The 27,870-nt window shown below is 43.0% G+C and overlaps 1 protein-coding gene across 1 annotated transcript in view; it reads left to right on the plus strand.

Moving 5' to 3' along the window:
• The window catches only part of col16a1 (collagen, type XVI, alpha 1), a 51,347-nt gene that overhangs the window by 15,466 nt on the left and 8,011 nt on the right, over window positions 1–27,870 (plus strand). Inside the window, exons 6-57 of the mRNA XM_079288408.1 lie at window positions 610–891; window positions 1,762–1,842; window positions 3,626–3,694; window positions 6,693–6,725; window positions 8,668–8,703; window positions 8,983–9,015; window positions 9,161–9,205; window positions 9,636–9,674; window positions 9,813–9,857; window positions 10,748–10,792; window positions 10,899–10,994; window positions 11,380–11,418; window positions 11,629–11,673; window positions 11,793–11,828; window positions 11,909–12,031; window positions 12,739–12,774; window positions 13,176–13,211; window positions 13,491–13,619; window positions 13,835–13,879; window positions 14,254–14,289; window positions 14,383–14,436; window positions 14,901–14,951; window positions 15,039–15,176; window positions 15,989–16,024; window positions 16,304–16,411; window positions 16,645–16,767; window positions 16,904–16,957; window positions 17,066–17,107; window positions 17,586–17,621; window positions 17,705–17,758; window positions 17,872–17,940; window positions 18,038–18,091; window positions 18,448–18,474; window positions 19,374–19,430; window positions 19,750–19,794; window positions 19,948–20,019; window positions 23,327–23,380; window positions 23,553–23,675; window positions 23,901–23,942; window positions 24,046–24,111; window positions 24,195–24,239; window positions 24,899–24,943; window positions 26,329–26,382; window positions 26,473–26,526; window positions 26,645–26,698; window positions 26,776–26,820; window positions 26,936–26,989; window positions 27,085–27,120; window positions 27,209–27,271; window positions 27,349–27,420; window positions 27,542–27,595; window positions 27,710–27,754. Of these exons, the coding sequence (XP_079144534.1) occupies window positions 610–891; window positions 1,762–1,842; window positions 3,626–3,694; window positions 6,693–6,725; window positions 8,668–8,703; window positions 8,983–9,015; window positions 9,161–9,205; window positions 9,636–9,674; window positions 9,813–9,857; window positions 10,748–10,792; window positions 10,899–10,994; window positions 11,380–11,418; window positions 11,629–11,673; window positions 11,793–11,828; window positions 11,909–12,031; window positions 12,739–12,774; window positions 13,176–13,211; window positions 13,491–13,619; window positions 13,835–13,879; window positions 14,254–14,289; window positions 14,383–14,436; window positions 14,901–14,951; window positions 15,039–15,176; window positions 15,989–16,024; window positions 16,304–16,411; window positions 16,645–16,767; window positions 16,904–16,957; window positions 17,066–17,107; window positions 17,586–17,621; window positions 17,705–17,758; window positions 17,872–17,940; window positions 18,038–18,091; window positions 18,448–18,474; window positions 19,374–19,430; window positions 19,750–19,794; window positions 19,948–20,019; window positions 23,327–23,380; window positions 23,553–23,675; window positions 23,901–23,942; window positions 24,046–24,111; window positions 24,195–24,239; window positions 24,899–24,943; window positions 26,329–26,382; window positions 26,473–26,526; window positions 26,645–26,698; window positions 26,776–26,820; window positions 26,936–26,989; window positions 27,085–27,120; window positions 27,209–27,271; window positions 27,349–27,420; window positions 27,542–27,595; window positions 27,710–27,754 (3,255 nt within the window). The remainder of the gene's footprint in view (window positions 1–609; window positions 892–1,761; window positions 1,843–3,625; window positions 3,695–6,692; window positions 6,726–8,667; window positions 8,704–8,982; window positions 9,016–9,160; window positions 9,206–9,635; window positions 9,675–9,812; window positions 9,858–10,747; window positions 10,793–10,898; window positions 10,995–11,379; window positions 11,419–11,628; window positions 11,674–11,792; window positions 11,829–11,908; window positions 12,032–12,738; window positions 12,775–13,175; window positions 13,212–13,490; window positions 13,620–13,834; window positions 13,880–14,253; window positions 14,290–14,382; window positions 14,437–14,900; window positions 14,952–15,038; window positions 15,177–15,988; window positions 16,025–16,303; window positions 16,412–16,644; window positions 16,768–16,903; window positions 16,958–17,065; window positions 17,108–17,585; window positions 17,622–17,704; window positions 17,759–17,871; window positions 17,941–18,037; window positions 18,092–18,447; window positions 18,475–19,373; window positions 19,431–19,749; window positions 19,795–19,947; window positions 20,020–23,326; window positions 23,381–23,552; window positions 23,676–23,900; window positions 23,943–24,045; window positions 24,112–24,194; window positions 24,240–24,898; window positions 24,944–26,328; window positions 26,383–26,472; window positions 26,527–26,644; window positions 26,699–26,775; window positions 26,821–26,935; window positions 26,990–27,084; window positions 27,121–27,208; window positions 27,272–27,348; window positions 27,421–27,541; window positions 27,596–27,709; window positions 27,755–27,870) is intronic.

The raw sequence follows: 27,870 nt of genomic DNA on the forward strand, positions 1-27,870 counted from the left end.
CCTCCCCTCCCTTCCTTGATGTCTCACCTTTTATTCATCACACCTTTTGTCTACTCATTCCTCCTGTCTCTCATCTCTCTTTTGCACAGTCATTCATTTTTCCCTTTCAATTTCCTTTCTCTCTTGACACCTTTTCAATTCTCTCCCCCTTTCATTCCCCTGTCTTTTGTCCTCTTTATTTTTCATCTGATCCCCTCCCCGTCTCTCCGTTGCTCTTCCCTCCATCATCATCATCTTCTCTCCTATCTCATTCACCTTCATTGTTATTCATGGCTGTTCCACGATGAAGCACTGGAGTCCCTCAGAGTCTCCATAATCACCAAGAGTCTGAGGCCAGATTTAAATACTCAATGTGTATGATGGATGAAGGCCAAGTCGCCTCATTAGGAGTGATTGATTGGCTGTACTGCCTGCGTGTGTAATTAATATGTCTTCGCCTTTACGTCATCTCTTCGACTGTGTTCTACAGCTTTGTTAGGTGGTAGCAGCATGTCCATACGTATCACTGTTTGTGGAAACCAGAACCAGTCTTTACAGTTCATTTTTCTTGTGCATTGTTCTACTTAACACATAGTCTGGTGTTTAATTAGCGCTTGTGTCGAAACCCAGCTCTCTGTAGACTTCAACGGCCTCGATGGCACCCTGTCCCTTCGTGCCAGGGCCGTAGAGCCCGCGGCTGACCTGATGAGCTGCATTTTCACCGGGGAGGGGGTGGAGGCCCTGATGGACTTGCGCTGGCACAAGGTGGCCCTCAGCGTGCAACGCGGCGCCGCCTCCCTCCATGTGGATTGCAACTCCATTGAGACCAAACCGCTGGAGCCCCGTGGCGTTTTGCCCACCGACGGACACACTTTGCTGGGCATCCGGGCTTCAGATGCTGGGTCTGTGCAGGTATGGATCTATGAAGAAGTGGGGAAGGAAATACTGACATGAGAGGAGAATATCTGTGTGCTTTTCATTAAATATGCAGTGCGTGACTGCCCTTGGCTATTGAAGAGCTTTTGATCTAGTTTGAGCGATGTAATGTAAATGTCATCTAAACTTAGTATTTGAAAGTGTGGTGACCTTTAGTCCTGCTCTGTGTGAAGGACAAACTGTTGCGTATCTGTTTCAAAAGTCTTTTCAAAGAAACCAAAATCCCTTATTCGGACCTGTGCCATTGGAAATGGTTGGTAGTGATGCTGCATAATATAATTCAATAAACCTTTAGTATTGACAATTTACTATAACAGGCATTTTTCAGAACCCCCTGTTTACAACAGGATGGACAAAGTTAAATATTTCTAATGAAAAAACCACCCATAAAGGCTCTTTCTCTTCATGCGTGTGTGTGTGTGTGTGCATTTTAGAGCGTAGGCTGTGCCCCTGAAGTGTGGTTTTCTTTGAGGCAATCTCATTTACTGATTATAAAAAGCGTGTGGACTACCTGGGCGAATGTGCCTGAAGTGAGCCGGGACTGTTAATGCTGATTAGATCCAGTAAGCCAGGCACTTAGTTTGACGATCAATTAACCAGCCTAGTTAGAAAGCAGGCAGGGTAGTTTGCTGGCGCAGGGAGGAAGTGTTCAAACACACGAACGCACGCATGTAAACCTTCGGATGAAGTGCTTTCCGAATACTTTATAGAAATGATCATTTAACTGGCTCGCAGCCTTGCTCACGACCTAATTTAAACTTTATTTACGTTATTAACCAAACAGAACAGAGGACTTATGGAGACCTACTTGTGAATGTATTAATCTCGTTCCCTGCCTCTCCTTAGATGGACATTCAGCAGGCGATGCTGTACTGTGACCCCTCCCTCGCCGTTCATGAGTCTTGCTGTGATATACCTGGAGCACGGGTGAGAGCGGCAACCGTCGTACTATGATTAACAATGAATTGTGTGGAGACTTTTCACACCTGCTCGACACTGAATTATCTCCTGCATTGTCCTAAATATCAAAAAAAAAATGATGAACATGGAATTTAAAGGGTAAGTTAACATTTTTGGGGAAATGTTCTTTGCTTTCTGACAGTTAGATGAGACAAGAGATACCACAATTTTGTCTGAACACGAAATATCAAGCTTGAGCCAGCAGCTGCTTACCCAGGCTAGCCGTTCCCCTTGTTTCCAGTTTTTGCTATGCTAAGCTAACCAGTTGCTGGCTGTATGGCTTTGTATTTCATTCATATGAGACCAGTTTCCATCTGATGTTTCTCAACAAGTGGCTTGAACCTTTTATGCCATCTTAAAGGGCACCCGTTTTTTCCAGTTTTGCTTATTGCTTATTATCAGCATATTGTCTTCACACTTATGTTTAACTATTGTTTTTCCAACTCATTATAAGAAGAACCAAACTCACTATGTTGGACTCAATCAATCACTTGGGCTTCCACAGATATAATGAAGCCTGTCTATTAGTAAACACAATATTCTCCAGAAGCTTTTTTTTTTTAACAAAGGGTAATTTGTATACAAATTGACTTGGGCTTAGAGCAAGTCCATTGTGTGCAATTATGTCACATCAGCTGCGGTTTGCACTCCTAAAGTGTGACTAAAAGGCGAATTGAAAGTCTCACTTTCTTTCTCTTGCGGCCTCAGAAATACCATTTTCTAGACCATAAGTTTATTTTTCTTTTTCTTTCTCTTGATGTGTATTTTGGTGCAGTTATTGTTTTCAGGCTTCAGAGAAGTAGAAAACTGATTCATTGGTCCTGAATACAACAGCATGTTTCTGTTAGACAGAGAAAAACAGAGCGAGTGATTCTTCACTTCAGGTATGGGGAGAATTGCCAACAGCCAGTTCTGGGGTTTATTTTTAAGCTGACGGTATTTTTGAGCTCAGCCAACTTTTTTTTTTTGCCAGAATTCTCCAGGGTTGTCTGTGTTTGCGTGCATCTGTGTCTTCTTAATTACCAAATACATTTTTGTGAGAGATACAAAACACGGTGAGAAGTTCCCTCAGAAGTTTGAAACTGCAGAGTCCTCTAGAGGGACGGCCGACTGCTGTAGAACTGTTGATTAGAGGAAACCTCTTCTGCTTTGCTCAAGGCCTTTTCTGCTGCAGGGCTCCCTTGCAAGCAGTGTTTTAAGTTTGAAATAAAAAGTGGAAGAGCATGTGTGCAGCTCTGCACTGAAGGCACTCACCCGCATGCTCACACACCCATGAAGCCCTGAGCTTCGTGAAACACGAAGGAAAGACGGAACTGTTTCTTGTCAATAGCTTTGACATTGTGGTCTGACTGCTACAGTGCTTATGACATGATTACATGGTACAGAAATGAGACGTTTTAGCTCAATATCACTGTGTTAACGATTGTCTGGCTCTGTTCATAAAATCATTAATTAGATGTCATTATTTGGATTGAGCCGCTAGCATGGCCATAGACTCTTCGGCTTGTTTTAGATCCAGTCACAATTTGACAGTTTCCATTATTCCTTGAAGAAGAGAAGAATGTATGTCTTGCAACATTTCAAATATTGGAATATACAGTAAAAGCATAAGGCTAAATGAAGCAAGATTTAACTCTTGTACTTCAGGTCAGATTGTTACATCCGGCACAGAGTAGCATCATAGGATTTACGTCGGAGATCACAATGTTCTTTTCCCCTGTCTTGAAGTACGTCTGTTGTATATTCGCAGTGCCCACCAGACGTTCCCAAGAGCCGCCGCGCTGCAGAGAATGACCTGTCGGACAACACGTTTAACCAGGTAAATCAACCAATGCACACAGACATTTTACCAACGCAAAACACATGTGGTCGCACGCAAACGCGCGATAGAAAAGTATACACACAATGACTCCATGATACAGTATCGCACACTGAAAATACTATTCACGTGTTATATTTCAGTTGTTGCAAAATCAATGACAAGCACTTAAAACCATGAACAAATACAGGGTGAGATGCTTATGAATCTTCCATAAACACTTCCGTCATGAATTATCACAAAGCATGGCTCCCATCAGACACAGACAAGGACTTGGCCTCAAGCAGCTTTTGTTCTTGAGACGGTTTGAGTCGTCCCACTGATGCTGCTGCTGCTGGCCAGCAAACACTGGCATGTATGACGAGCTTTAGTTGTTCTTCCTTGAAACTCTGCTGTGGAAAACATGTTTTCTACTCTGAGTCTTACATAACTTCAGTTAAGTCCGCCGGTAGCAATCTTTCACGCTGTCGAATGCGTGACGAATAGAGCCCGAAGCGGCGCACGGGTGGCGTTTCTCAACACATTTCCACGGTGTTCTTTATGGCTGCTTCAATGCTGCGTCGACACATGAAGTTTGTCCAGTGTAACTTAAAGGCAATTTCTTTTTTTGTTTCCACAGCCGCTTCTTTCATTATTCATATTAATGGGATCTACATCCAGTTATCTATTCATTAGAGCCCGTTGTTTGTCTTGTGGAGAGAGCTGGTGTTAACTTGCAGCTCTGGCAGACTTGGGACACAGTCATCAATCCCATAGGTGGTTTCAGCCAAACACGGTTACAGTAACTCAGGCATGCCTTCGCTCTCTGTTTTTACTTCTCTCTCTCTCTCGCCTGTCATTCTTTCCCTCCTTATCCTCTGCCATTAGTTACAGACTGACTGTTTTGATATGTGCATTATGATGTTTAGACTTATAGTCCAATATTCCGCACCTGGTAATGTTTCCAACATCTGCCTTACAGATGTGTAAATGCAGCCCAGACTCATTTCTCTCCTCGTTTTTATATCTGTGCCGTCTACTTTCTCTTTTGCCCTATATCTTTACAACATGCTCATACATGCACAGATTATCTTGAGTGGTTTCTAGTTTTATCTATCGAGCAAATGGCCAATTTAATCCAAGATTCCAGTGTGCAGGCCAGATGTTACTGAGTCGTAGCACTGCTTTCATTAAACTAAGCCTCGCCGAGTGACAGCGTATTAAACTCTGCATACGTGGAATGTCAGGTGTTCTGTATGTAGAAAGCGCAATGGACATTCTTGCTCTGAGCACAGGGTAAGCTGAGGTCAGCGTTTGGAATAATGTATATGCCTTTGTTAACCAAGTAACATACAGATATATGAAAGTCTGTTCACGCCTGAGGACTACTACTGAATATGTGAAAAAAGTTGTATTAATAACCCTTTTTGTTACTCCGTCAGTCTCATAAATTGCCTCAAGTGATGTCACTGGAATCGGCGTTGGTTCGGTCTGAAGACTACTAAGTTGCTCAAGGCTCCATTAACTGCTACTAGCATAACACACCCGTATCTCTAACCGAATTGCCGTTGGTCCCGTTGCATTGTGGGTAAAGTAGGCGCCGGGTTTTGACAAGGAAGAAGAATATGTGGAATAAAACGTGTATATATATATCTGTGGTTCTGCTGCATTGGTATTGACTTTTTTTAAGTGTTCACAGTAATTCTGATAATTGTATAGGAGTGCAACGCTAAGTAGTCTTTTTAAAGCAACAGTTCAATGTTTTTTAGAGTTAGATTGCAAGATCGATACCACCTGCAGTGATGTTAAACAACCTGCTTTTGCAATTAACAGTCAAATCAGGTTTGGTGCAGAGGTGTGTGTACCGTTGCTTGTGTTTGGGTCACAGTAGTTGCTGCCTTCCTGAGGTGTGACAAATCTCACTGACACTGTCCATTTCTCATCTTCCAGAACTGTAAATGTCTTCTTTTTTTTTTTTCTTTTTTTTTTTCCTTGCTTTCAACCCAGCTCCCAACTGAAAGGTCATCTGATCCTCAGAGGAGCCACAGGCTTCTTTGTGTTTTATTCCCCGGGCTCAGCGTGTTTCTACTTGACTTTTATCTTTCAGTCCAAAACCAGCTGTAAAATGTCTTCCCCCTTCTTCCCTTAGCTGAAACGCTTCCTTATGTCCACTCCTTCTAACCTGCCTTCTTGAACAAATTGTTTCCGTTCAGCTTTCCAGTCCGTCCTCCGTGTTTCTTGTCATCAACTTTTTATTTTTTATTGTCTGATTTGTAGCTCTGTGTACAGCAGGGTCCATCTCTTCATTTGCCTCTGTACTTATGGGGTACTGTACTTCTCTGTTTCTCTCTGCTTATCCTCTTTCATGTCTTTTTTCACTCTGACCCATGTATGAAACCAAGATAGCCCCTATTTCTCCTTTCTTTGTTGTGTATCTGATGCAATGAATTGTAATGGCAACCAGGTTTAACGGGATGCACTCCACATGCAACAGGAAACAACAGTTTGCCTACGCCAACGATGTCATATGATGTCGATATTATGGAGACTTTCAAGTGCAAATGCTGCCATTCTTGAGGACATCGTCAATAGTTTTAGTCACTATGAACTGCAGCAGAGCTGCCAGTGACTTCGAAGAGGAACTATGTGCTCAAAGGTTTGAAAATAATTTAGAAAATTTAGATTAATTTCTTGATAGAAATTGGGAGTTAGGGCTGAAACCAGAACTAGGTTGCGGTGCTGTCAAAATGGGGAAAAGCAGACTGAATAACATCAATGTGACTGCTCTTCAAAGCTGTTGGATTTCATATTTGTCTGAATATGATTTGAGTGAGTTTTGGCCATGAAACTGTCCGCATTAGTGTCTAAACATAGACAGACACCACTTTTGGACCAATGTAGAGCCAGAAGTTGTACTGTAGTAATAATGAGGTCATGTTCAGATATAATGTGAAAGGAAAAAGGCCTGACGTAGTCTTTCGTTCTTTCAATCTCGTCTTCCTTTTCTATCTACCAACAGGACATTTTTGCATCAAAGGATCTGGCAGAGAAAGTAAGCCTCACAATTAACACACACACACACACAGACTTGATTTTATAGTATTGAATTTGTAATGCAACTAGTTGAAATAAAGACATTCGCCTCAAAGCAAGCCTCAAGCTCCTACAGTCCAAACACATGCATGTTCCGTTGGATTGGAGCCTCAAAAAGCATGCAGGGTCCAGGAAGCATATGGGTTGATACACTTATTTTCTGTTGAAATGTAACTCCGTTATGTTGTGTGAGTGATGTGCATGGGGAAAGAATGTAATCGTATATATCTCGATTTCCTCCTTCCTCCCTCAAATGTATCCAGCTTGGTGACTGACCGAGGACTGCTTTACACTTCATTATAAGCGCCGAGCCTCAGTCGGGAGTTGCTGCTGCCTATTCATTTTATCATTCACCTACAATAGACATGTTCTGTTCACAAATAGAACACAAAACTCCAGACACTTCATTATGTTGCTCCTGTGAGTGCTTACTAATGCAGCTGGCCACCTCCCCTGACTTCCTCAATGTAGGTTATTACCTGGGTTGGAGAACTCAGCCTGCCTTGCCACTGGGGGCAACGAAACAAGAGTGACTTTTCTTCTGTTCTGTGAGTTTAATATGGTCAAATTACACAGTAGAGAGATTTTTTCGAGGGTAAAAGGAATCCATGAGATTAAGAGCCAGAGTAAGTGATGCTTTTGAGAAAGCGACCCTTAAAACCCAAGTAAAATAGTTCGTACATGTATTGAAACATACATCCCAGGCAAGTAGTAATATATGTTTGTGCTGTAATTCAGTTTGTGTTAGAGTGCTGGGTGTTGCCCTTGATCTGTCAAGTCCTGGCAGCTGGAGAGACAAATGGGAAGAAAAAATGAGCCCATTGGGATAAATTTTAAAGACGGAAACACTTAAGGGTCCACCAGTCAATGTTGATATATTAGCTATGGGTTGCATGCATAGAGAGAGAGAGAGAGAGAGAGACTGAGAGAGAGAGAGAGGCATATAGTGGATAATATGCCAACTTAATCTGCAGTGAGCACGGTGTGTCTTGCGCTTGTTTTAATGCCGTCCCATAATGCACAGCGAAAGTGTTCTGCCCTTTTGCAGCAATCGGACTTTTCCATTTCAAAGCTGAATGTAGATAATAAACAACAAAGGCTGCTGAGGTTCTAAGCCCACAGCCAGACAAGAGCTCGGAAAGAGTGACTCGTCGTTGCAGCCGGTCGAGCCAGCCATTGATGGATTTGTAGCTGGTAGGAGGGATGGTGGGTGGGGGGGGGGGGGGGAAATTACACATTGTCTCTGTGCTGTTACTACCACCCTGTCGTCATCCCGGCGAGCTCATAGTCGCTGGCACTTCAATATATGCAGAGCGTCTGGTGTTTGAAAGCATGACTCCCAGAAACACTGGGCTGGATTCAGCTTTAATTACTCGCTTCTGCCAACAGCAAAATGCTTTGGTTGTTTATAATGGTTTTCCTTATTTGGTGTGTGTTTGAGGAGCAGCTGGTCTCCTCACTCCTGGGGGATCAGATATTGATCTCCGTCTCCCATGGGAGCTGGCTGTGTGTTTCCTCAGTGTATATCTATGTGTGTGTGAGTGTGCGTGCCCGCTCACCCTGAACTCCCATCCTTTTCATTTTATTTTTTTAGCTGTGTACTGTAGCAGCTCAAGGGGTTCGGCACATTTTTGTTTTGTGTAACAGTGTCACCAGCTGGCGACTACACAAACTACAACCCATTTTACAATAATAATTACAATAATGTACTAATAATGAAATAATTATTATTTATCGCCGTGTCTATCTGTCTGTAGTGTGCTGGTTGTTTACTCCTGAATAGGGAAGAAAATGTAAGGATCACTGATCTTTACTTTCACGTCTTTCCAATCGAATGTTGTAAGTAGACCACTGCGGAGTGTGTAACTCAGTGTGTGTGTGTGTGTGTGTGTGTGTTGCAGGTAGTTGCTGGCTTTAAAGGGGAAAAAGGCAACAGGGTGAGTATGAAAGACAAAATGCATACAGACACACAACTCTGCGTGTGTGTGTAGTCAGACTAATACCAGCGGAATGTGTGATGTCATCACATGTGCTCAGACATGCCTAGTAATGAGCACTGATTCCTATCCACACATACACTTTGATGTCCCTGTAGTCTAATATAATGCCGGCTTGGGACCAATCCACCGCCGAGCTGAAATGCGCTCTCCACTCGCTGATTCTGTTCCTGACCCACAAGCAATCGTTCTTCTTTTCTGCCTCCCTCTCCATCTTAGGGTGACGGCTGTTCTGCCTCCCATTCAGGTCCAGTAAGTAACTTTTCCCATTGCCTCTCGCTATCGCACCGTGCCTCCTTTTGCAGATAAGCATTGTTTTATTCTTTTGGCATGCGGCACAGTACGAACAAAAAGTGATCTGCGATAATACATGCCAACTCAGTGTCTCTATCCTCAGTGCACAGAGGGACCCAAGGGCCAGAAGGGAGAGATAGGCGAGCTGGTGAGTGCCACAGGTTACACGACCACATCCCACTGACGTCAGACCTCGCCAACCGGTCAGCTGTTTATTCAAAATTCTGATTATCAAGCATCAGGTCCCAAAATCAACAATGCAGTGGGAATTAGTGTGTGTCGATGGCTTTGGGTGTCCATGAATTTGTTCATGCTGGTCTCTGTGAGCGTGTTCATGTATCTGTGTCTAAGTATCCGTTTGATGTGTCTGATTCAAGTACATCTGTGTGTAGGTGTGTGTGTGTGTGTGTGTGTGTGTGTGTGTGTGTGTGTGAGTGAGTATACGGGTCCTGCTGGTAGTCGATACGGGTTGCTGACTGGTCACTGTGTTGATTGCTATGCACCAGTGTGTGTGTGTGTGTGTGTCATTAGAGTATGGTCATTGATCTGGGCCTTGCTTCCATTCCTCCTCTCCACAGGCGCTGCCTGCCAACTGGGACGAAGCAGCAGGGTACAAGGTGAAAGCTTTAAGAAACCTTCAGTGATGAATAATAAAGATTAAACCTCTCAATGTTCATCGAATTCATATCTCACCCCTTATTATTTAAAGTTGACTCTTGTTTCTCACCTTTCTTTCTGACTCTGTCTCTGTGTAGGGAGAAAAGGGAGATATTGGTGCACAGGGTCTCCCAGGGAGGAATGTAGGTCTTTCATTTTTTTGAGTATGTATTTTGTCTTTAGTTTCTCGAATGACAATCAATGAAGGCATGCTATTTGCTTTGAGGTGAAGTCAAACAGTAATTTGGAAATTATTTTCATATACACAAATGCGAAAGAGAGCATGCACTCATGAACACACTAATACAGCTACACACACACACACACACATGCACTTAGAAGGCCCACTATTATCAGACCGAGAGCGGATATTCAGTAAACTTATACGGTATTACTCTTTAAGCTGAGACTCTCCCCTCCACTCTCCCGTGGCGCTAAGTCGGCCTGTTAATGCCTGTTAGATTAGGCTAGAGCAACAAAGCTTGCACAATCAATGCTGCCTCATTGACTGTGCTGTTCATCTCCCACACAGGCAGGCGCCTATTCAGCAAGACTTAAACCTTTTAATCTTTGCTGTTCAGCGCAGTGATGCTGTAGACGCATGAAAAGTTTTGAAGAACAAATTACAACGTATGTGTGCTCTTGAGATATTCTGCTGGTTTTCGGCATCAGACACACACACACACGCATTTAGCTGTTCGCCACGTTAAGTGCTTGTGGTGGACAGATGGATCTGGTTGAGGATAGATTTTCTTAAGCCTGCCAGCGATCTGACATTGTGAATATGAATGTGCTTGTTGATATTGCGTATGCACCGCTGAAGACAATGCATCTTACAGACTCTACAATTCTCTCTTTGCAATTCCAATCGTAAAATGTCAAACGAATGAGGTAAATCAACAGGTGTCTTTAACAATTCATGAGAACATTCTATTTCTGGAGAGCTTGCTTTATTATTCTGGGCTATCGCTGATGATGTCACTGACCATAATGACGCTGTCACTCCCCTCTCTGTCTGTCACCCATTGCCCAGGGTCGAGGAGGCTCCATCTGTGTAGTCGGCCCCAAGGGACAGAAGGTCTGCCTGCATTAAGTCCGGGAGCTTCCACCATCAATCTATATGTCACATGCGTTCAGTTCAGTGGATTTCATTGAGCTGTGTGCATCTTGTTTTTTTTTCCCAGGGTACCCCAGGTTTGGTGGGTCCCGAGGGGTTGGCTGGGGAGCCAGGGAAGACCGGATTTCCAGGCCCACCGGGAGTGGGGAAGCCAGGCCTGCCGGTAAGTGTGTTTTTCGCTGCGACTAGCAGCTCTATAGCTCGGTTGGTCGGTCGGTCTACAAGAACATCCCCAGGAGGCAGGAATCTGCCATCGGGGGTCACGTGTAAGGTTGTGTGTGTGTGAACTTCTGAACGCGTAGTGCATGCACGTTCGTGGTCGCAGCTGTTAGAAATCCACACTTGCTTTTGATTTAAATAACTTAAATAGAGGAGGAAATAAAGACACATACAGTATATGTTTTTGGATGGTGTAACCCATTATCTTATTCTCCTTACACTCGTCTTAGTTTGACTTTTACTGGTTTATTATTCGCATTCATTGACCGTGACAGAAGTCTAAAAGCGTCTTAAAAACAGCTTTTTTGTTTACTTTTACTTCCTGTCAGGGCCCTCCTGGTCAATCGGCTCATGCAAAGGGAGACAAGGTAGGTTCACCATTCGGCACATGACAAATGATATTGTAAAAGCCCCCCCCCCCCCCCCCCCCCCCATATATAATCCATTTAGTTTATTCGCCACTGATCTAGACAAACGTATTTAACATTTTCACTCCATTTTATGTTTTCACTTCGGGCTTAGACTTTTAAAATGTATTGCTAGTTTTCAGTTTACGTGTAACAATAATCTGTTAACAGGGAGATACAGGACCTCAGGGAGACGATGGATTGCCAGGAGATCCAGTGAGAGACTCTTTTAAACATTGATTGCTATTCAGCAACGTCTGCGTGAGCTTCCAATATACAGTATTCTAACTGAGCTGATACATCAGTGTTTGACTGGGAATCTGCTGTTTTCATAGGGACCAAGAGGACCAACAGGGTTTAAAGGAGACAAGGTATCTTTCATCTCTTAATCTACATGCCTGTGTGCGCTCCTATCCACATCTAGTGATTTTGACTCATGTTCATTCATCAGGGTGACGCGTGCGAAGTGTGCCCCGTGCTGCCTGCAGACATGGGTAACACAGTGGCTCTGCAAGGCAAGTCAGGCCCTAAAGGAGAGCCTGGACTCCCAGGGACAGGAGAGAGAGGACTGCCTGTAAGTGCAAAAGTTTGAACGTATACTGTAATGTCAAACTGTTATGTATTCTGAACTTGCCCTGAGTGTTCAGTTCAGCATTTTTATGATCTCGCTCGGTGTTTTATTAGAGAATCGTAGACTCGGTCTGAGCTGTGGCTGACGATTGAACCTTGAGGACTTTTATTTTATTTTCCTTATCACTCTGAAGGGAAGGTATGGCGTTTATTTGTAGCTCGGGGTTATATTTGCCCTTGTAATTCTCCCAGTAGCTCAAGGAGAGAAAGCGTGATATGCTGTCAAAAGTCTATTCTTCCAGGCAAAGGTCATTTTGTTAATGCAATCTAAGCACATCTTTTCTTGTTTTCTTCTTTCCGGTGAGGGTTGGACACAACATACTGTGCGTTGTGTTTCTCTTTCTGTTCATTCTGCATCTTCCCACTTACCCCAGCAGGTGAAATGGGGAATGATTTGTGTGTGTGGGGGGGGGGGGATAATATAAATCTAGAGCCTTATGAGATTCTCTGTGCAACGATTTCCAATAATGCCAGCATCCGTCTGTCATACCTGGTTAGGGCAGAGGGAGAAGGATGTAGAGCAACAGAGAGAGAGAGAGAGAGAGAGAGAGAGAGAGAGAGAGATGACCTCACTGCATCAAAGTTGAACTTACAATACTTTTGGCTCATCCCTGTTCCTCTTTTCTCTCTTTTTGTCCCTGTTTTTTCCAGGGGCTTCTGGGTACAGATGGCAAGGCAGGACAGAAGGTATAGAGCCCCCCCCCCTCCCCCTCCCCCTCCCCCTCATTAATTTACAGCTTATGGTTCATTCATATTCTGTGGAAGTGTGACCTATACACACACTCATCTGCATGCCTACACATTTACATATGCTAACATCAGCAGTGCAGAAGGCTCCCTCCTAAAGCAGATGCAAGCACACTAGCTGAACTAAACTCACATGTGCATGGATGCCAACCCGGCTCCAGTCCACGCACCCACACCTATCCACTCACACATTACTGATATACTCCAACATCTGCTTAACGCCACCGCTGCATGCTTCCAATGCCATGTTCGAGACACGACATCTCACAGCAAACTCATTCATCACAGTGAGCTCCGACTACTTTGCCTTCTTGAATGTCTATTTTTGTATGTTTTGGCAGGGCGAACCAGGATCAGGGGGCTTCAAAGGAGAAAAGGTCAGGTTTTATTCGGCTTGATGCGAAACAATTTCTTCTTTCGGTAACTTTATTCAGCTGTCGGCTAGATAAAGTACCCTAATGAATGAACCTTCACAGTGTATGTCTTGCTAAAGCTGTTCATATAATTTTCCGTGCAGCATTCGTTGCACCTCTCTTGGACCACTAGAACATTTCCAACCATGTCAATTTAGTTTGTTTTTACTTCAATGAGACCTGATGTGGATGATTATACGCAGACAGCCTCTGATCCTCCTCCAATCTGCCCACATGCTTCAGGGAGAGTCGTGTTCTGCGTGCCCAACTCTCGGAGAGTTGCCCCCGAACCTCGTCCCCGGTGTCCGGACCCAAACCCTGCAGCAGAAGGGAGCGAGGGGAGAGCCTGGGATTGGACAAAGAGGCGAACAAGTAAGTCTGTTTGAGGTAGAATGAATGTTATTCTAGTAAACACACTAATTTAAATAATAAACAATGAAATAAACTGTCCAACACATGGTAGAAGAAAACTGATTGGGTAATGATTTTTGTGATTTAGTTACTGCCACCGTGTTTGCTTGCATGTGTGAGCAGTTATAAGCACCTTCATTAAAGTGATGTATCGTTCAATTTTGTCTGCTCCACAGGGAGAGCCGGGAAATGTAGGGTCACCTGGCCTTGGAGGAGAAAAGGTAAGTGATGTAACATGAAAAGAAACAGCAGTGAGAGTCGGCGACCTCAAAAGTAGACTAGGCTTACGTAAGGGGAACTCACTCAGCGGGATGCTGAATGGGGCTCATAATAGACTTCACGAGGGAGATAATCACAGCGGTGTGCTCATTTTAGGGCCTGAAACTGTCAGCCAAAGGGATTTTACTCAGCAGGGAAACTTATTAGTGAAAGCTTAGGTTGTGCAAACCCAAAATCTTTTGACTTCGCTGCCTGTAGGGTGCACTTTCCTGAGAAATGTGAATTACCAATTTAAAAGTCCCATCCATTTTTATCATTTGGGGAAATTTAGATGCTGTAGTCATTTTTAATTTCATTTTTTTCTACTTGTCTGCAGGGTAGCGCAGGCAGCAAAGGAGCTGATGGTAAGACGGTAAGTTCAGATTCAGTTCTTCCAAACAGAAATGTCTTTCATCACATTCTGATTCAGGGATGTTCAATGATTTTTTTCCCCCCCACGTGACAGGGAAAGCATGGACCAAGAGGACCCGGTGGCAAGGATGGACAGAGAGGCTCAAAGGTAAGAGGGCAGTGACGAGCTTTTACTGTGAAACCGGTTCTTCGATGGATTTTTTGCTTCAAATGTTTGCAGACTAAAAAGCGTAGAATTGTCATTCGTTTATTTATTCTCGCGGACGATGCACATCGCTCATCGTAGCTGTGCCAGTGTTAGCCAAAAGGCTAAATCTCAACCTCAGCCAGATGTTGAATCAGGCATTTAAACACAAAACATCAATAAATAGAACCAGAGAAAAGCTTGTTGTATATTAATATGTAGTATTTCTGTTTTGTCACTACTACTTCAGTACTTAATCACATAATTATATGCCAGATTTCTCGATGCTAAAAGCTAATTATGCACTCTTGAACAAGGAGAGTTGGGCGATTGAAAATGTTTCCGCATGTTACTTTTGCGACTTTTTTGCACTTTTGTCAGTTTATCTCATTCTGTTGCATTTTGATATTATATTTATCTTTTGACAGGGCGAGCAAGGGCTGCCAGGTCTTGGTCTTCCTGGCCTCAAGGGTGAGAAGGTAAGTGTAGACGTATGAATTGCATTTTGCACTCTTTAGCTTCGTTGTCATGCAAACTAACCCTGCGGACTCCCTGCCCTTTGACAGGGTGAGTGTGGTCAATGCCAGCCGGCCGAGGTGGGCGGTGGACCAGCGGGCATCAGACTGCCTGATGGAGCAAGAGTGGGCGAACCAGGCCTTCCAGGTCCACCCGGACCTCCAGGACTCGGAGCTGATGGCAAACAGGTACGACAGCTCTAGATCTGGATAACACGAAGAGAAACGCACAGGATGAAGAGTCGGATGAGAAAAGGCCAGGGCCTCTCAAGACTTTCCTGGTCCCTCCTTCAATAGTCAGATGAGTGATGCTCTCTCCGCTCCTAAAGCCCAGAACAAAAAAAGGGACACTTTATTCCCTGCTGCATATATTACTGTATATATTGCTGTATATATTGCTGCCATTTGTTTTATTTTTGCTTTAATGTTATTGCATATTGTGTTATTTTGCGTTTTATTGTGTATTATCTTCATGGCTGTGTGTTTGCTCTTTTACAAACGGAACGAAACAAAGCAACTTGACTGAATGAACACAGAACAGTATTGCAGTGTGGATCCAAAACATGATTTGATGGAATCCTTTAACAGTTCAATTCAGCTGTAGAAGTCTTGCAGACACCACCACAAACAGAATGATCTGTTTTTAATCTGAATTAATGAGACACTTGGTCATATCAATTCCACAAAACCAGCTTCTTGTTATCCTATCCCCCCCCCCCCCCCCCCCCGCAGTGCGAATCAACCAACAAAGTTATTGTACAAATAGGACATGCAGGGAGTCTCCTCTCACCGCAGAATTGTTCTTGAGTGAAATTAATCTCTGTCTGCTTCTCTCATACCTCCCAATTACATGGCATGTGCCTCTGCGGTTCGCTTTATTTCAACAATTATTTTCATCTGAATGGATAAAGGCTTGCACGATACCTTCAGATGACGACACTTTTGCATGTGTATCGTATATCTGCGTGCATTTGAACATCACCTTCTATTTGCTTACACAGGGCTCAACAGGTCTTGTTGGTGCAAAAGGAGAAAAGGTAAGTTTCTTACATGTAACAAAACAAAAGTATTTTAATGGTTTACTTGCTAGCACATTACTTCCACAACTCTTGATCAGTGGGATATTATGTGACGAATAAGAATAAAAATTTAAAAAAAAGCACAATAAAACAAGGTCTCACTGTAAAAAACGTTTCTCGATAGCACCACGACTGTAGTGGTCAAACACTCTACATGGTATCTTTGATGTAATCATTGTGAGAGCTGTAGAGTTGACTGTTGGGCCCTCTTATGAAATCATATTTCAATATAACTAGGGTGAAGAAGGCGATCGAGGAGATAAAGGACTCGACGGAGCTTCCGGAGCCCCAGGACTGCCTGGAGAGCCGGGTCGGGACGGACTAACGGGCTTGAGGGGAGCGAAGGTACAGAGTACCTGAACTCTTAAGTCAGATCAACTTTGCTGCGCCTCAGTTGCATCTGGTGACTGATTTTATAACTAACATAGCATCAATTGTAAATGACTTTCAGTATAAAAAGTAGCGGCCATGTTTTCTGCATAGCATACGATGGAGATCCACAGGTATTTGGGTCTGTTTTGACTTTGAATGAATGTATCTTTTATCTCTCCATCCTTGGATTTGTTGTGTTTTCTCAGGGCGACGCTTGCACCAGCTGTCCTTCTACAGGCTCTGCAGTGGCTGATGGTGTAGCCGTGCAAGGCCCCAAAGGAGAGAGAGGAGACCCTGGTCCCACAGTGGAAGGGAAGCCTGGCAGAAATGTTCGGGAGTTGTTTATTCATTTATTCATAATATAGATATTGTGTATTTTATATACAGATATGCTTGTGTGGATGTACTTCTGGCTTTCTGTGCTCGAACGATTGTTGATTATAATCTGACATGTTTTCTATTTAGGGAAAACCAGGTTTACCAGGTGTGCAGGGGCCTTCTGGTCCCAAAGGAAGCAAGGTGTGAATGTCTATTTATTGTATTGTCATGTCTATAAATACATGCGGAGGATTGTGTCCAATCATGCATCACATTATTCTAATCTGTGTTGTCTTGTGCCCCCTGTAGGGAGCAGTTGGAGTTGCAGGAGTTGGCCTTCCAGGACCACAAGTAAGACTGATGTGTTCACATCTGGAGTTTTATGTCGACCGCGGATGAAGCTCTGTCGTACAAAGTACACTCGCAGCTCCAAGGTGGATGTGGTCCTGCTGTGATCTCAGTAATGAACACCATATCCAAGATAGTGGTGCTTTATTTTCTCTTAGAACTAAAAATACATTCATGAGGTTGTAAATAACTATCTAAAGATAACCCTGGGCTGTTCTCTCTGAAATCATTTGATTCATTGTGGAATCTTTAATCCTCTTTTGACTGGTCCTTCCCTACTACTTACATAGTACTACTTTTGTAACTTACTAGTTACATAAGTTAACTTATACAGATGCTAAAGGGCACCTTGTGCTTTTGTGTAAGACGCAGACGCGCGTGACAAAGTGTCTGTATTTGACGACCTAATGAGACCGAGCTGCCTCAGACCACCTGAACCTCCTGCCTTTTTTATGTTTTATCTTTTTGATTTGTCTCATAGGGTGAAGAGGGACCAAGAGGGCTCCCAGGACTTGTAGTAAGTTCATCTCATATTTCTCAAGTCCAACTTTTCTACACTACATTTCATATTTTGGTTTAATATGCGTGTGTTTTGTACAGGGACCTTCTGGAGCCAGAGGATTAACTGGACCTGTTGGCCCTGGAGGGGACAAGGTAGTATAAAATAGAGAGGTGGAAGCCCAACTTATTGTTGCAATATGCAATCAAATACCTCGTTTTTTCTTTGCGACAATGAAACCATGAGATACTGAGTTTTCTCTTTATAGGGCTCCAAAGGAGAAGCTGGGCCTCCAGGACCGCGTGGGCCTGAGGGCGTTGGAATAACAGGTCCCCCGGTACGACATCAACACACCTTTTGCATATTCATATGGGCATATAATGTCATGCTTGTTGTATTGTCAAACACTGTTTCATATTTACTTTTCCACCCAGGGTAGAGATGCAATCCCTGGATCTAACGGATTGCCAGGGGCTGACGGCAGACCTGTAAGTTGTCTTATTCCTTTTCAGTTGCATGCTTTTGTACATATGCATCAACAATTAGAAGAGATGTTTTTTCTTTATTTTATCTGAGTAGAAAACTTTTTTGCATCAGTGTTAGCGTCTGTTCAGTGTTTTTTTTTTTAATTTTCTTTGAGCTTCTTTGGGAATTGTCCTTGATTTAGGCGTCATTTGTAACCAAGGATGTCTGCCTCGATCCACAACAGAGGCAATGTCTGCTTCCATCTCATCCTCTGTCCCCTGATCTACACTCAGCTCACTGCCCCGTGAGCCTTCTTCTGGAACAACAAAGCAAGAGTAACTAAGTGCTCGTGTGTGTGTGCTGTCTCCTTCTCTTGCAGGGACTGGATGGCGCTACGGGGGACAAGGTAAGTCTACCGTTTTGTTTGGCTGAAGGGATCTGGAGGGGTTTGAATATAAGGGGGTAGAACAGATGGTAATCACAAGAGATGGTTCGCCTCATCTCACACGCTCTCACACACACGTGCACACACCTCCCTCGAGCCACAGATAGAGCAAGGCAAGGCAAGTTTATTTGTATAGCACATTTCAACAACAAGGTAATTCAAAGTGCCTCACATGAAACCATTCAAAGCATGAAGGCAAAAGTAAAGGAGATTTAAAACATACATTGAAACAACAATCGATGTCTCCCTGAGACATTACGCTGCACGCAATCAACCATACACTGCCGCAATTCTGCAATTACTCGCACACAAACCACGTCTGGAAAAGATCTCTGCCGATCTGCGTTTTATAGTGTACGCCTTGCACGAACTCGGTCCCGGAGGAAATGGCGACATATTGTGCAGTCCTTTTAAAACCATGAAAAGCATCAAAACATAAGGCAAAAGAAAAGGAGATTTAACAGCAATTAAGAACAGTGTAAGAAATAAAATACAGTAGAACAATGCAGAAATGGCTCATTGGCTCTTCATTTTGCAGCTGTCAGGTGAAATGCACCTTTCTTTGCTTTATAATACCATACATTTATTGTATTCTTACACTACATGAAGGTTTGTAGTGTGATGTAAGGCAACAGTACGTACATAGAATTTCGCCCCCTGCAGTTTTCAATGTCTTTGTGATGCAAGATTAAGGAAAACTGCACAGAAGAGTCCTGGAAGCTCAAAGGGTTCTGACTTATTCGTACACTGACCGGAGTCTCATTGTTGAATGAAGACTCTGTTTGGGAGCATGTGCTCAACATTTTGCAAAGAGTTTCACTTTAGCTGTTTTATGAGTCTTTTTCTAATGTATATTTCAGGGTGAACCAGGAGAGTGCAACTGCATAATACCTGTGCACACAGGCATAGGCGGACCTGTGAGTACACACACACACACACACACACACACACACACTGAAATAAACAAATAGAGATGTACAATTACTTTAATCTGGAGACGTGTTGCCTTTGTTGTGGTTGTTGTTGAGTTTGAATACACAATCGATTTGTATCATGACTCCATAGTATTGACGTTTCCATATTGAGAAAAACGCACGTTCAAGATCAGTTATTTTCCCTCTGCATCATTCTGCGCTTTGATATTTGTTGTATTATTCTAAACTTCACACTGTGCACTTTCTGTACATTTTTCAAGCACCAGTGCTGCTGTGATTTAGACTACTTTTTTCCTTCCAGGGAGCTCCAGGAACTCCAATAAACACATGGCAGCCCGGGCCTCAGGTCTGATCTGTCAACCGAGCAGTCCTGTCCGATAACTTGGGCTTTGTTTGCAAGCTAGCGTGTTGTTACCTTGCAAAGTTTGTTCACACAATTCTTCATTTGTTGTTGAATATGAATGTGTGTGTCATTTGTGGCCATGTCTTTGTGCTCTAGGGCCCACCAGGACTTCCTGGCCCTCCTGGCCAACCTGGGCCTGAAGGTGTTATTGGAACAGAAGGACTACAGGTAAGACAAATGGACGGTAGGATGGTAAGGGCGTCTCTCTCCCCTAAAGTCAGTGCAGCTGCTCCATCAGCGTGCAGTAAACTACAAGCTACTTATGATTTCAGCTTGGGCAACTTGGGTTACTTATGAAAGGCAATGCTTTGACATGCTTTGCAACTTGATGGGACAATAAAGTTAATAATATGCATGTCGGAAATGGAGCAACATTATATACTGAATGTGTGTAATAGCTTGGTTTAAAAAACGGCTTTGATCATCCAAATTAAAAAAGGATAAATGCACTAACCTGTCCAGTGCTTAAAGCTTTAACCCATGTGGGAAGCAACGGAGCAAGCTTTGGGAATATCCGTCAAGACATGAACAGTTATTTGAAGGTCTTAAATATAAATGTAAAACAAATTTAAAGAACCAGTTTTTTACTAATTTCTAGAGTTTGTAACTTGAGCAGACCTTCAAATAAGGTGTTACTATGTGTTGCGACAGTTAAAGGTGTAGGAAAGGCATCAAAAGTGGTGGTGGAAGGTGGTCATGTCTTTAACATGGGTACATTTGTAACAATGGCTGAATGCAAAAATCGCGCTACGTTTCCTAAGACATGTCAAAGAAAGGAACAGGTTTGATCATTTTGACCATGACCCCTTTGACTCTGCCTTGGCCTTTGGTGGCGATGGGAGTGGCCAGCATTCGATTGGCGACAAACCAGTTCAACCTCAGTTCCTTCTTTCAGGGTATCCCTGGAAACGACGGGATACAGGGGAAACCGGGTTTGCCTGGATTAATCGTAAGTAAAATGAGAGAAATAGGAGGAGAGGTGGCTCTTATCGACTGATTTAAGATCTGGGGCCTTATGTACAAATGATGCAAATGCCCCCAGAAAAAATGAATGTGTCAGGAGGTGGTATTTACATCTATATTCTTTTTTAAAAGGTCCCATTCTTCCATTTATTTGATCTGAAAACTTTTTTTAAACATACAAATGATTCAGTTGAGGAAACTAAGTAAGTAATACAAGGTTATTATTTGTAACACTGAGGACAACTTTGACTCCATAATGTAAAACTACTGTAGTTCAGGTCATAACAGTTATTATATTTGGGTATGTGTTAACACCTTTTGTTTTTCATCGGGATTTTATTGTGTCATTATTGAAGGGGAATAGATTCATAATAGAAATCATGAACATTGAGTGTGTGCTGCCGTTGCACTGTTAAAGGATGCTAGCCAGAGTAAGGACGGAGCAAAGATGGATTGATGTCGCACAACATTAAAAAGGGGTATGTTGATATCTGTATATATAAGGTACCTGCATATATCATCGTGTCTGAGATTTATTACATGAAACATGCAGGCATTTAGCAAACACTACGTACGCATATTCCGAGTTTTAGCCTTTTGTGCATCTGGCCTCAGATCACTTTGAGACTTCAGAAGGTTTCGCGTGTTCTTGCGGTACACAGCCAGTTTACTTGAAGTAAGTGCAAGGACAGGTGTCGGTTTTGTTTCTTTCAAGTCTGCCGATGGCTTAATTTCACGAAAGAAACATCAGTGCTGATCTCGCGTCAGCACTCGAGGGGAACTTCGCCTTCATCACAGGAATTAAAGTAATGGTGTAATGGGAGGAAAGGGAACCACAATCAGTAAACCACTCTGGAAAATATTTAAGACTGATTGTAGAGAAACTTCGTGTTGATTGCATTACAAGCAACAGCTGTTGAACTGACTACAGACATATACAAACACTTAGTGTGGCCTTAATCTTGGTAGATAATCCCCTCGACGTCTCTTATTCGTCCATGGCTCTGCAGGTATTACCTGCAGGTGTTACTCGAAGTAGCAGCATAATTCTCAAAAAGCCTCAAACTGCTTCGTCTCTGAAACATAACAGTACGTTGCTCGGGAAAAATCACAAAGTAAGCAATTTGCAGATCCCCTTTCAGTGTGTCAGCCGTGAACATTGCACAGTGACACATAATTATAGAGAGCCTTCGGTTTGAGCAGGTCTGTTTCTGCACAAAGCCGCGTGTCCCGTAAAAACAGCCAATAGCTCGCGGCATAGAACAGCTTTTCTATAGCTAATGGCTCCAGTTTGAACAATGTGAAATGGGTTTGTAATGACTTTGAAACCCCGGCCAGGTGGTATTGACAGGCCCTCTCGGTGGAAAAGGTCCCACTGCTCTGATAGGGAGCAAGACCGCCTTCCACTGCGAATGTGATTGGGCTTGTGGAGTGAGAAGTTCCATTTCACAACTCATAAATAGGCGGCGTAACTCCATTGTGGCATTTGTCTTTCATGTTCTCGTGCACATTTTCAGCATGTGTGTTTGTAAATATGTGTAAGTACAATATGTGTGGCCAGAGCCACTGGTGTGGGTCCGTTCTGCTCTTTACATTTAAAACCTTTCAGTTGCAGACTTGAGGTCTCGATAGACTTTAATTACAGCCATTCGTTGAAATGGGTGCTGATGTTTTATTTTTCTTGTGTATATCTGCTATGGTTTTGTATATCAGTTCATATTTGTGATATATCTGTCTCGTTCTAATATAATAATATAATATAATCAAGTACAGCATGTTGTGTAAACACTGCTGAATTCCAAGGTTTCATGGAGGTTTTTTGGGGGGGGCCAGCAAATCATGCAAAAGCTTTTGTTGAAAACTCAGCTTTGTACATCGAGCCATAAACAGAGTTTGCATGTGTGGTGCAGAAAATTAATTCGTTTTTTTACAGAAAACTTGAATAAGACTCTTGGATGAAGGGTTCAATATTTTCAATTCTGTAATCTCACTTATTTTCTATTGCGCTGAAGGAGATGGTCCTACACAGACGTGTTGTTTGGAAAGGTTGTGATGCTTTGTACCGTTTTTTAAAAACTTTTTAATTACCAGTTTGGTGAAGCATCTTGTGTAATTTTGACGGACTCAGCAAATTGCAATTGTATTGTGTATTCTGCCTCTTCTTCTATCTGAATGCCCAAACTTATCGTGGTTTAGAATTAGCATGCAGCGTTTAACTGGCACCAGAGGAGTGTTTTCATCATGTTGAGCCGTAAACAACTAAAGATCTGTCTCTGTGTAAATGACAGATACAATGAGATGCATCAAATTGGGAAGAAGCGTCGTTACATACTTTTATTGTCACGCTGTCCTCGAACTGTATTTGGAGAGAAACATTGGTGAACTTTGTTTGGGTTTATCGAATGTGGAAGAAAACGGATGATTTTCATCATTAGGGTTTCCCCCTAACGATTGTATATGATGACATAAAGTACATTTTAATTCTATTTTTGTTTCCCGGCCCCTTCTCTAGAGACGCATTGGACCACACCAGCTGCCTCAAGACTCTGCTGGAGGAGAGGGTGATGTAAGTTCATGTGTGACACTGCATTATGGGGACTGGGTGTTTTATTGTTTCCTTTTCCTTTATATCTTTGCTTTTGCCGTTTGTGTTTTGCATGAAAACTCTTGATTAGTGTGTTTGTGTATACAGTATATACATATTTATATATGCTGTGTGTGTGTGTTTTACAACACAGGAGGGCTGTAAAGAAGGGGACTGCTTCAAAGGATTCCCAGGGGTGCAAGGCACAGCTGGTGCAAAGGGAGAAAAAGGAGACCAGGGCAAGCCCGGTGTAACCCCCCTGGACAGCTGTGACAAGGTAAGACTTGGCGGGACCAGGAGTTTTTTTTTTTTTGTTGATCCGGAATCATATGAAATGCCACTTAAAGGTTTTCTCTCACTGTTTGTTGTTGTGCTTTGATGAATGCAAAATGACCAATCCCTCATTTAGTATTTGAGTTTTCATGGCTTGATGTGAGTAGCTATCCAACCGGCATATCGTGTCAGCAGTGAGGCCTTACTCCAATAACTTGTCTGCTTCCAGTGTTTGGAGAGACTGCAGAGAGCGCAGGCGACACAACCAGCGGTCAGTTGAAATCATTTTTATATTCTAAGGACATGCGCAAATCATTTCACGCGTACAAAATGACGCAGAGACGTGAGACGTGATGTATGTCTTTGTCTCATAGGATGACCGAGCGGGAATGCCTGGAGTTCCAGGCATGCCTGGATCACCAGGAACAAGAGGAGAGCCAGTGAGTCTGTCATGCACACATAGTCTGTCTTCGTCCACGTGAAAATGGCTCTACAGAGTTTTATTTTGTTACCTTTGCTACAGGGTATATCAGGAGAAAGAGGCCAGGCTGGAACACCAGGAAACCTGGTGAGATTCAGCAGCACATCTTTCTCTCATTGAACCATTCCAGACAGCTCAACTCTGACTCCTACGGAGCTCATTCATCATTCATAGTAGAGTACAGTTATTCAACACACATCGTTGAGACTAGAACGCTTTAAAGCTGGGCTCTTATTCTGAAATTCTCATCCACTGATGTGTAGATGTATCTATATACAGACTTTTTTTTAAGTTTCTCAGTACTTTGATGACAACTTTTTCCAACTTCCCACTCTGGAAACGTCATTGTCAACTAAAACTATGATATGTATCATAATCCCCTCCTTTCAGTACTTCTGTGAAGAAAGAGATTTGATTTTTTTAAACGTGTTTTTATTTTAGTACAGCACCGATGGGTTGTTGTCTCAAAGTTAAAGATTTGAAGTGACTTGAGAGTAGCTTGTGTTTGCCACTTTCCATGATTTATTGCAGCCCCCTACTGGTGTCAGTTAAATGATGTACAATGAGGCCCAACACACGAACCTCTTAAACACTGATTAACACACGAGCTGTCTTGCTGTGTTTCCAGTCATCGTTAATTGTCAGGAACAAGTTCAAACCTGCTTGAAGATGTGTTAAGTATATTTTATTTCCATTGCTAAGTTATTCTTGTCTCAGGTGTTCATTTCAATGTTTTCTGTCCACAGGGACCTCCCGGCTTCCAAGGTCCTCAGGGCCCATCTGGTTCATCTGTAAGCTTAATGCACACTTTCAACCTTTCTTCCCCCCCCCCCCCTTACTCTCTTTTAATTAAGTAAATGTATGTAAAAAAAATACTTCAATGCAAGTAAAAAATAGTTCATTTAACATCCTACATAAGTAGTTCAATGCACTTATAGCATCAAAGGGAAAGTACAAGTTGTACAAAATAAATCCAAACCAAGGATATATTACATTATTCAATTAATACTGATGTTTCAACCACAAAGCAGAAATCCCTCTCTCGAATGACTTGTATTTTAGAAGATCTTACATATTATTTGAATGATTTAATTTCTTCGAATGTAGAATCTTAATCTGAAAAGTAACTGTAGCTCCCAAATAAATGCAGTGGAGTAAACATTTTTCCCTGACTTGTAATGAAGTAGACGTATCATGTAGCATTTGATATAAATAGTAATGTACACCCAAAAAATCAACGGCACTTGAGTAATTGTAGACGTTAAATGGATGAGCTGTGTGACCGCTGCGTGGAATCCATTTGCCGACATAGTAGCACTTTTATCTGTTTATAAGTGTTCAGTATAGAAGTGTAACCCTGCTGATGAATCTATTACTCATGGTCGGTGGTGAGGAAGTTACTCCCAATGATGAGCTCCGAATGAGTTTCTCCTCCGTCTAACCAATCACTGATTACTCTCTAAATTACAACCCTCAGCAATCACTCTCATAACTAATACTTCACGGTGACATTCTTACCATTTCTGGAAGTTTTATTCACGCGTTCTAAAGGAGTAACTCGTATTAATACACAGTTAGCTTAACAGCAGCTTTCACTGATATTCTTTCATTCACTCATCAAAGAAAGACTTCTCTCTTCTTCTTCTTTTCTTCCAGCACTCGTGTGTCTTCCGCTTACAGCGGCTGTTGCTAAGCAACAGATCACACTCGCACGAGCATATTCATGTGTATCTCAAAACGACGTTCGATGTTCACGTCGAATTGAAGTGTTTTGCAGTACAGAAGTAAAGTCTGTCTGTGGTTTGATCACAATCTGTTGTTGACCCCATAATGCTGCATATTCTCTTTGTTTGCTAGATGAAGGAATAAATGACTTCATGAATTCTGCAGCTTTGAATGAATTTGGAAGAGCACAGTCAAGGGAGGAAGGGATAAATAGGGGAGGGAAGCGACATTGAGCAGGCGATGTTCAGGCTCACCGTCACAGACCTGCATCACTACCCTGAAGCCTGATGGAGGTGTAGAGCAGAGGACAAAATCAAATGTAGTCAGTCCCAATAGGAGAGGGCACGGGCCAGTTAGCCGCTTTCTCTTTGATATTGACTTGCCTTGTCACCAGGGCACCAGGTACGTATCGCATCGTCTCCTTCGTTTTCTAATTATTCCTCATTCTCAGGGTCAGAACGGCGAGGCAGGGTCACCTGGCCTCCCAGGAACTAAGGGCGAGCAGGTACGCATCTCTGCCAATCACTTTCCCTACAATCGTAGCAGAGAAATAATTCATTTCGAGGTTTGATTGAGTGCATGATCTTGACCTCAGGGCCCTTCGGGGATGTCCGGCTATCCAGGAGCCATGGGACCGCCTGGACTTCCTGTAAGTTATCCTCTCACCTTCCTCATTAAGAAGGAAGTATGAGAGGTTGACCGCAGTCTGAAAGGTTAGTAGATGGACAGGTGGCTACATTGATTAACTCTCCATTTGTATTTGTAAGGGACTGAAGAGCGAACGTGGGAGCCCAGGAAGCAGTGGTCAGAAAGGGGAATCGGTAAGCCATCCCACTATCAATGTGTTGTGCAGTTAATATTGCATATTACCAGCTAACATGTCCTTCCCCCTCTGCAGGGTGCTCCTGGTAACCCTGGGTACCAAGGACAGGCTGGCTCCCCGGTTAGCGTTTCGTCCTACAATTTTTTTTGCCAGCAATATTTAAAGCCTGGCTTTCCTCATTTATCACCACAAACTTTAAAAACTGAGAATAATTCCAGCCAATCTGTGTCTGCAGGGCATTAAAGGAGACACGGGACCAGCTGGGCCTGTTGGTGCCAAAGCGGATCAGGTGTGTATAACATAAACATAAAGATAATCGAAAATTTTAACCTTTTTAGAACCAAAATCCACATTCTTATGTTGCTCTTTTTTTTTTATTTCAAGGGTTTCCAAGGACAGCCAGGTTTCCCGGGACCACCAGTATGTGAACGTTTTGACTCCTCAATGGAACATCTTTGCCTTGTGGGGTCGTTGTGGTGACTTTCTTTGTTCCTGTGTGTATTTTCAGGGTGCGCCCGGTATTGCCGGGAAAACTGGAAGGGAAGGGGTCTCTGGGCTGAAAGGTGAAAAAGTGAGTACAAATCACACATTGAGCTGATTGTTTTCTGATCGTGATGATTGGTGTACTAAATATCGCTGCTTTCAAAGGGCAATGATGGAGCTCATGGATCTCAGGGACCAACCGGGCCCTCAGGCTCACCAGGCTCCCCTGGACTGATGGTATATATGCATGTTGTATTATTGTATATTGTCCACGTTTGACCAATTCCAACATCTTCATGAACTGTATAATATTTAGTGTTTCATCTTTTACACTCTTTGTCTGTGTTTGCAATGAAAGGGTCCCCCCGGCATTGAAGGGTTGGATGGAAAAGATGGAAAACTAGGGCTGCGGGTAAGTTACACACAAGCAGCACAGTCAAACACACACTGAGGCCATGCTATGGCTGGTATAGTTAAATACATGCAACGGTTGACCTTCTGCACTGATTGTTGTTTTCATTGCCAGGGAGCGGCAGGCCCTCCAGGCCCAGCGGGACCACGAGGAATCCCAGTAAGTATCGCCTCGAACATCCAGATGACCTCTTTTCATTCTCCATCTATCCAGTGCAGTAAGCAACGTGGGTTCGGTGTGAGAAGTGTACTGTGTTAAGCACATACAGAGCACAC

The sequence above is a fragment of the Melanostigma gelatinosum genome (assembly GCF_949748355.1).
Source record: "Melanostigma gelatinosum genome assembly, chromosome: 17".
NCBI classification, from domain to species: Eukaryota; Metazoa; Chordata; class Actinopteri; order Perciformes; family Zoarcidae; genus Melanostigma; species Melanostigma gelatinosum.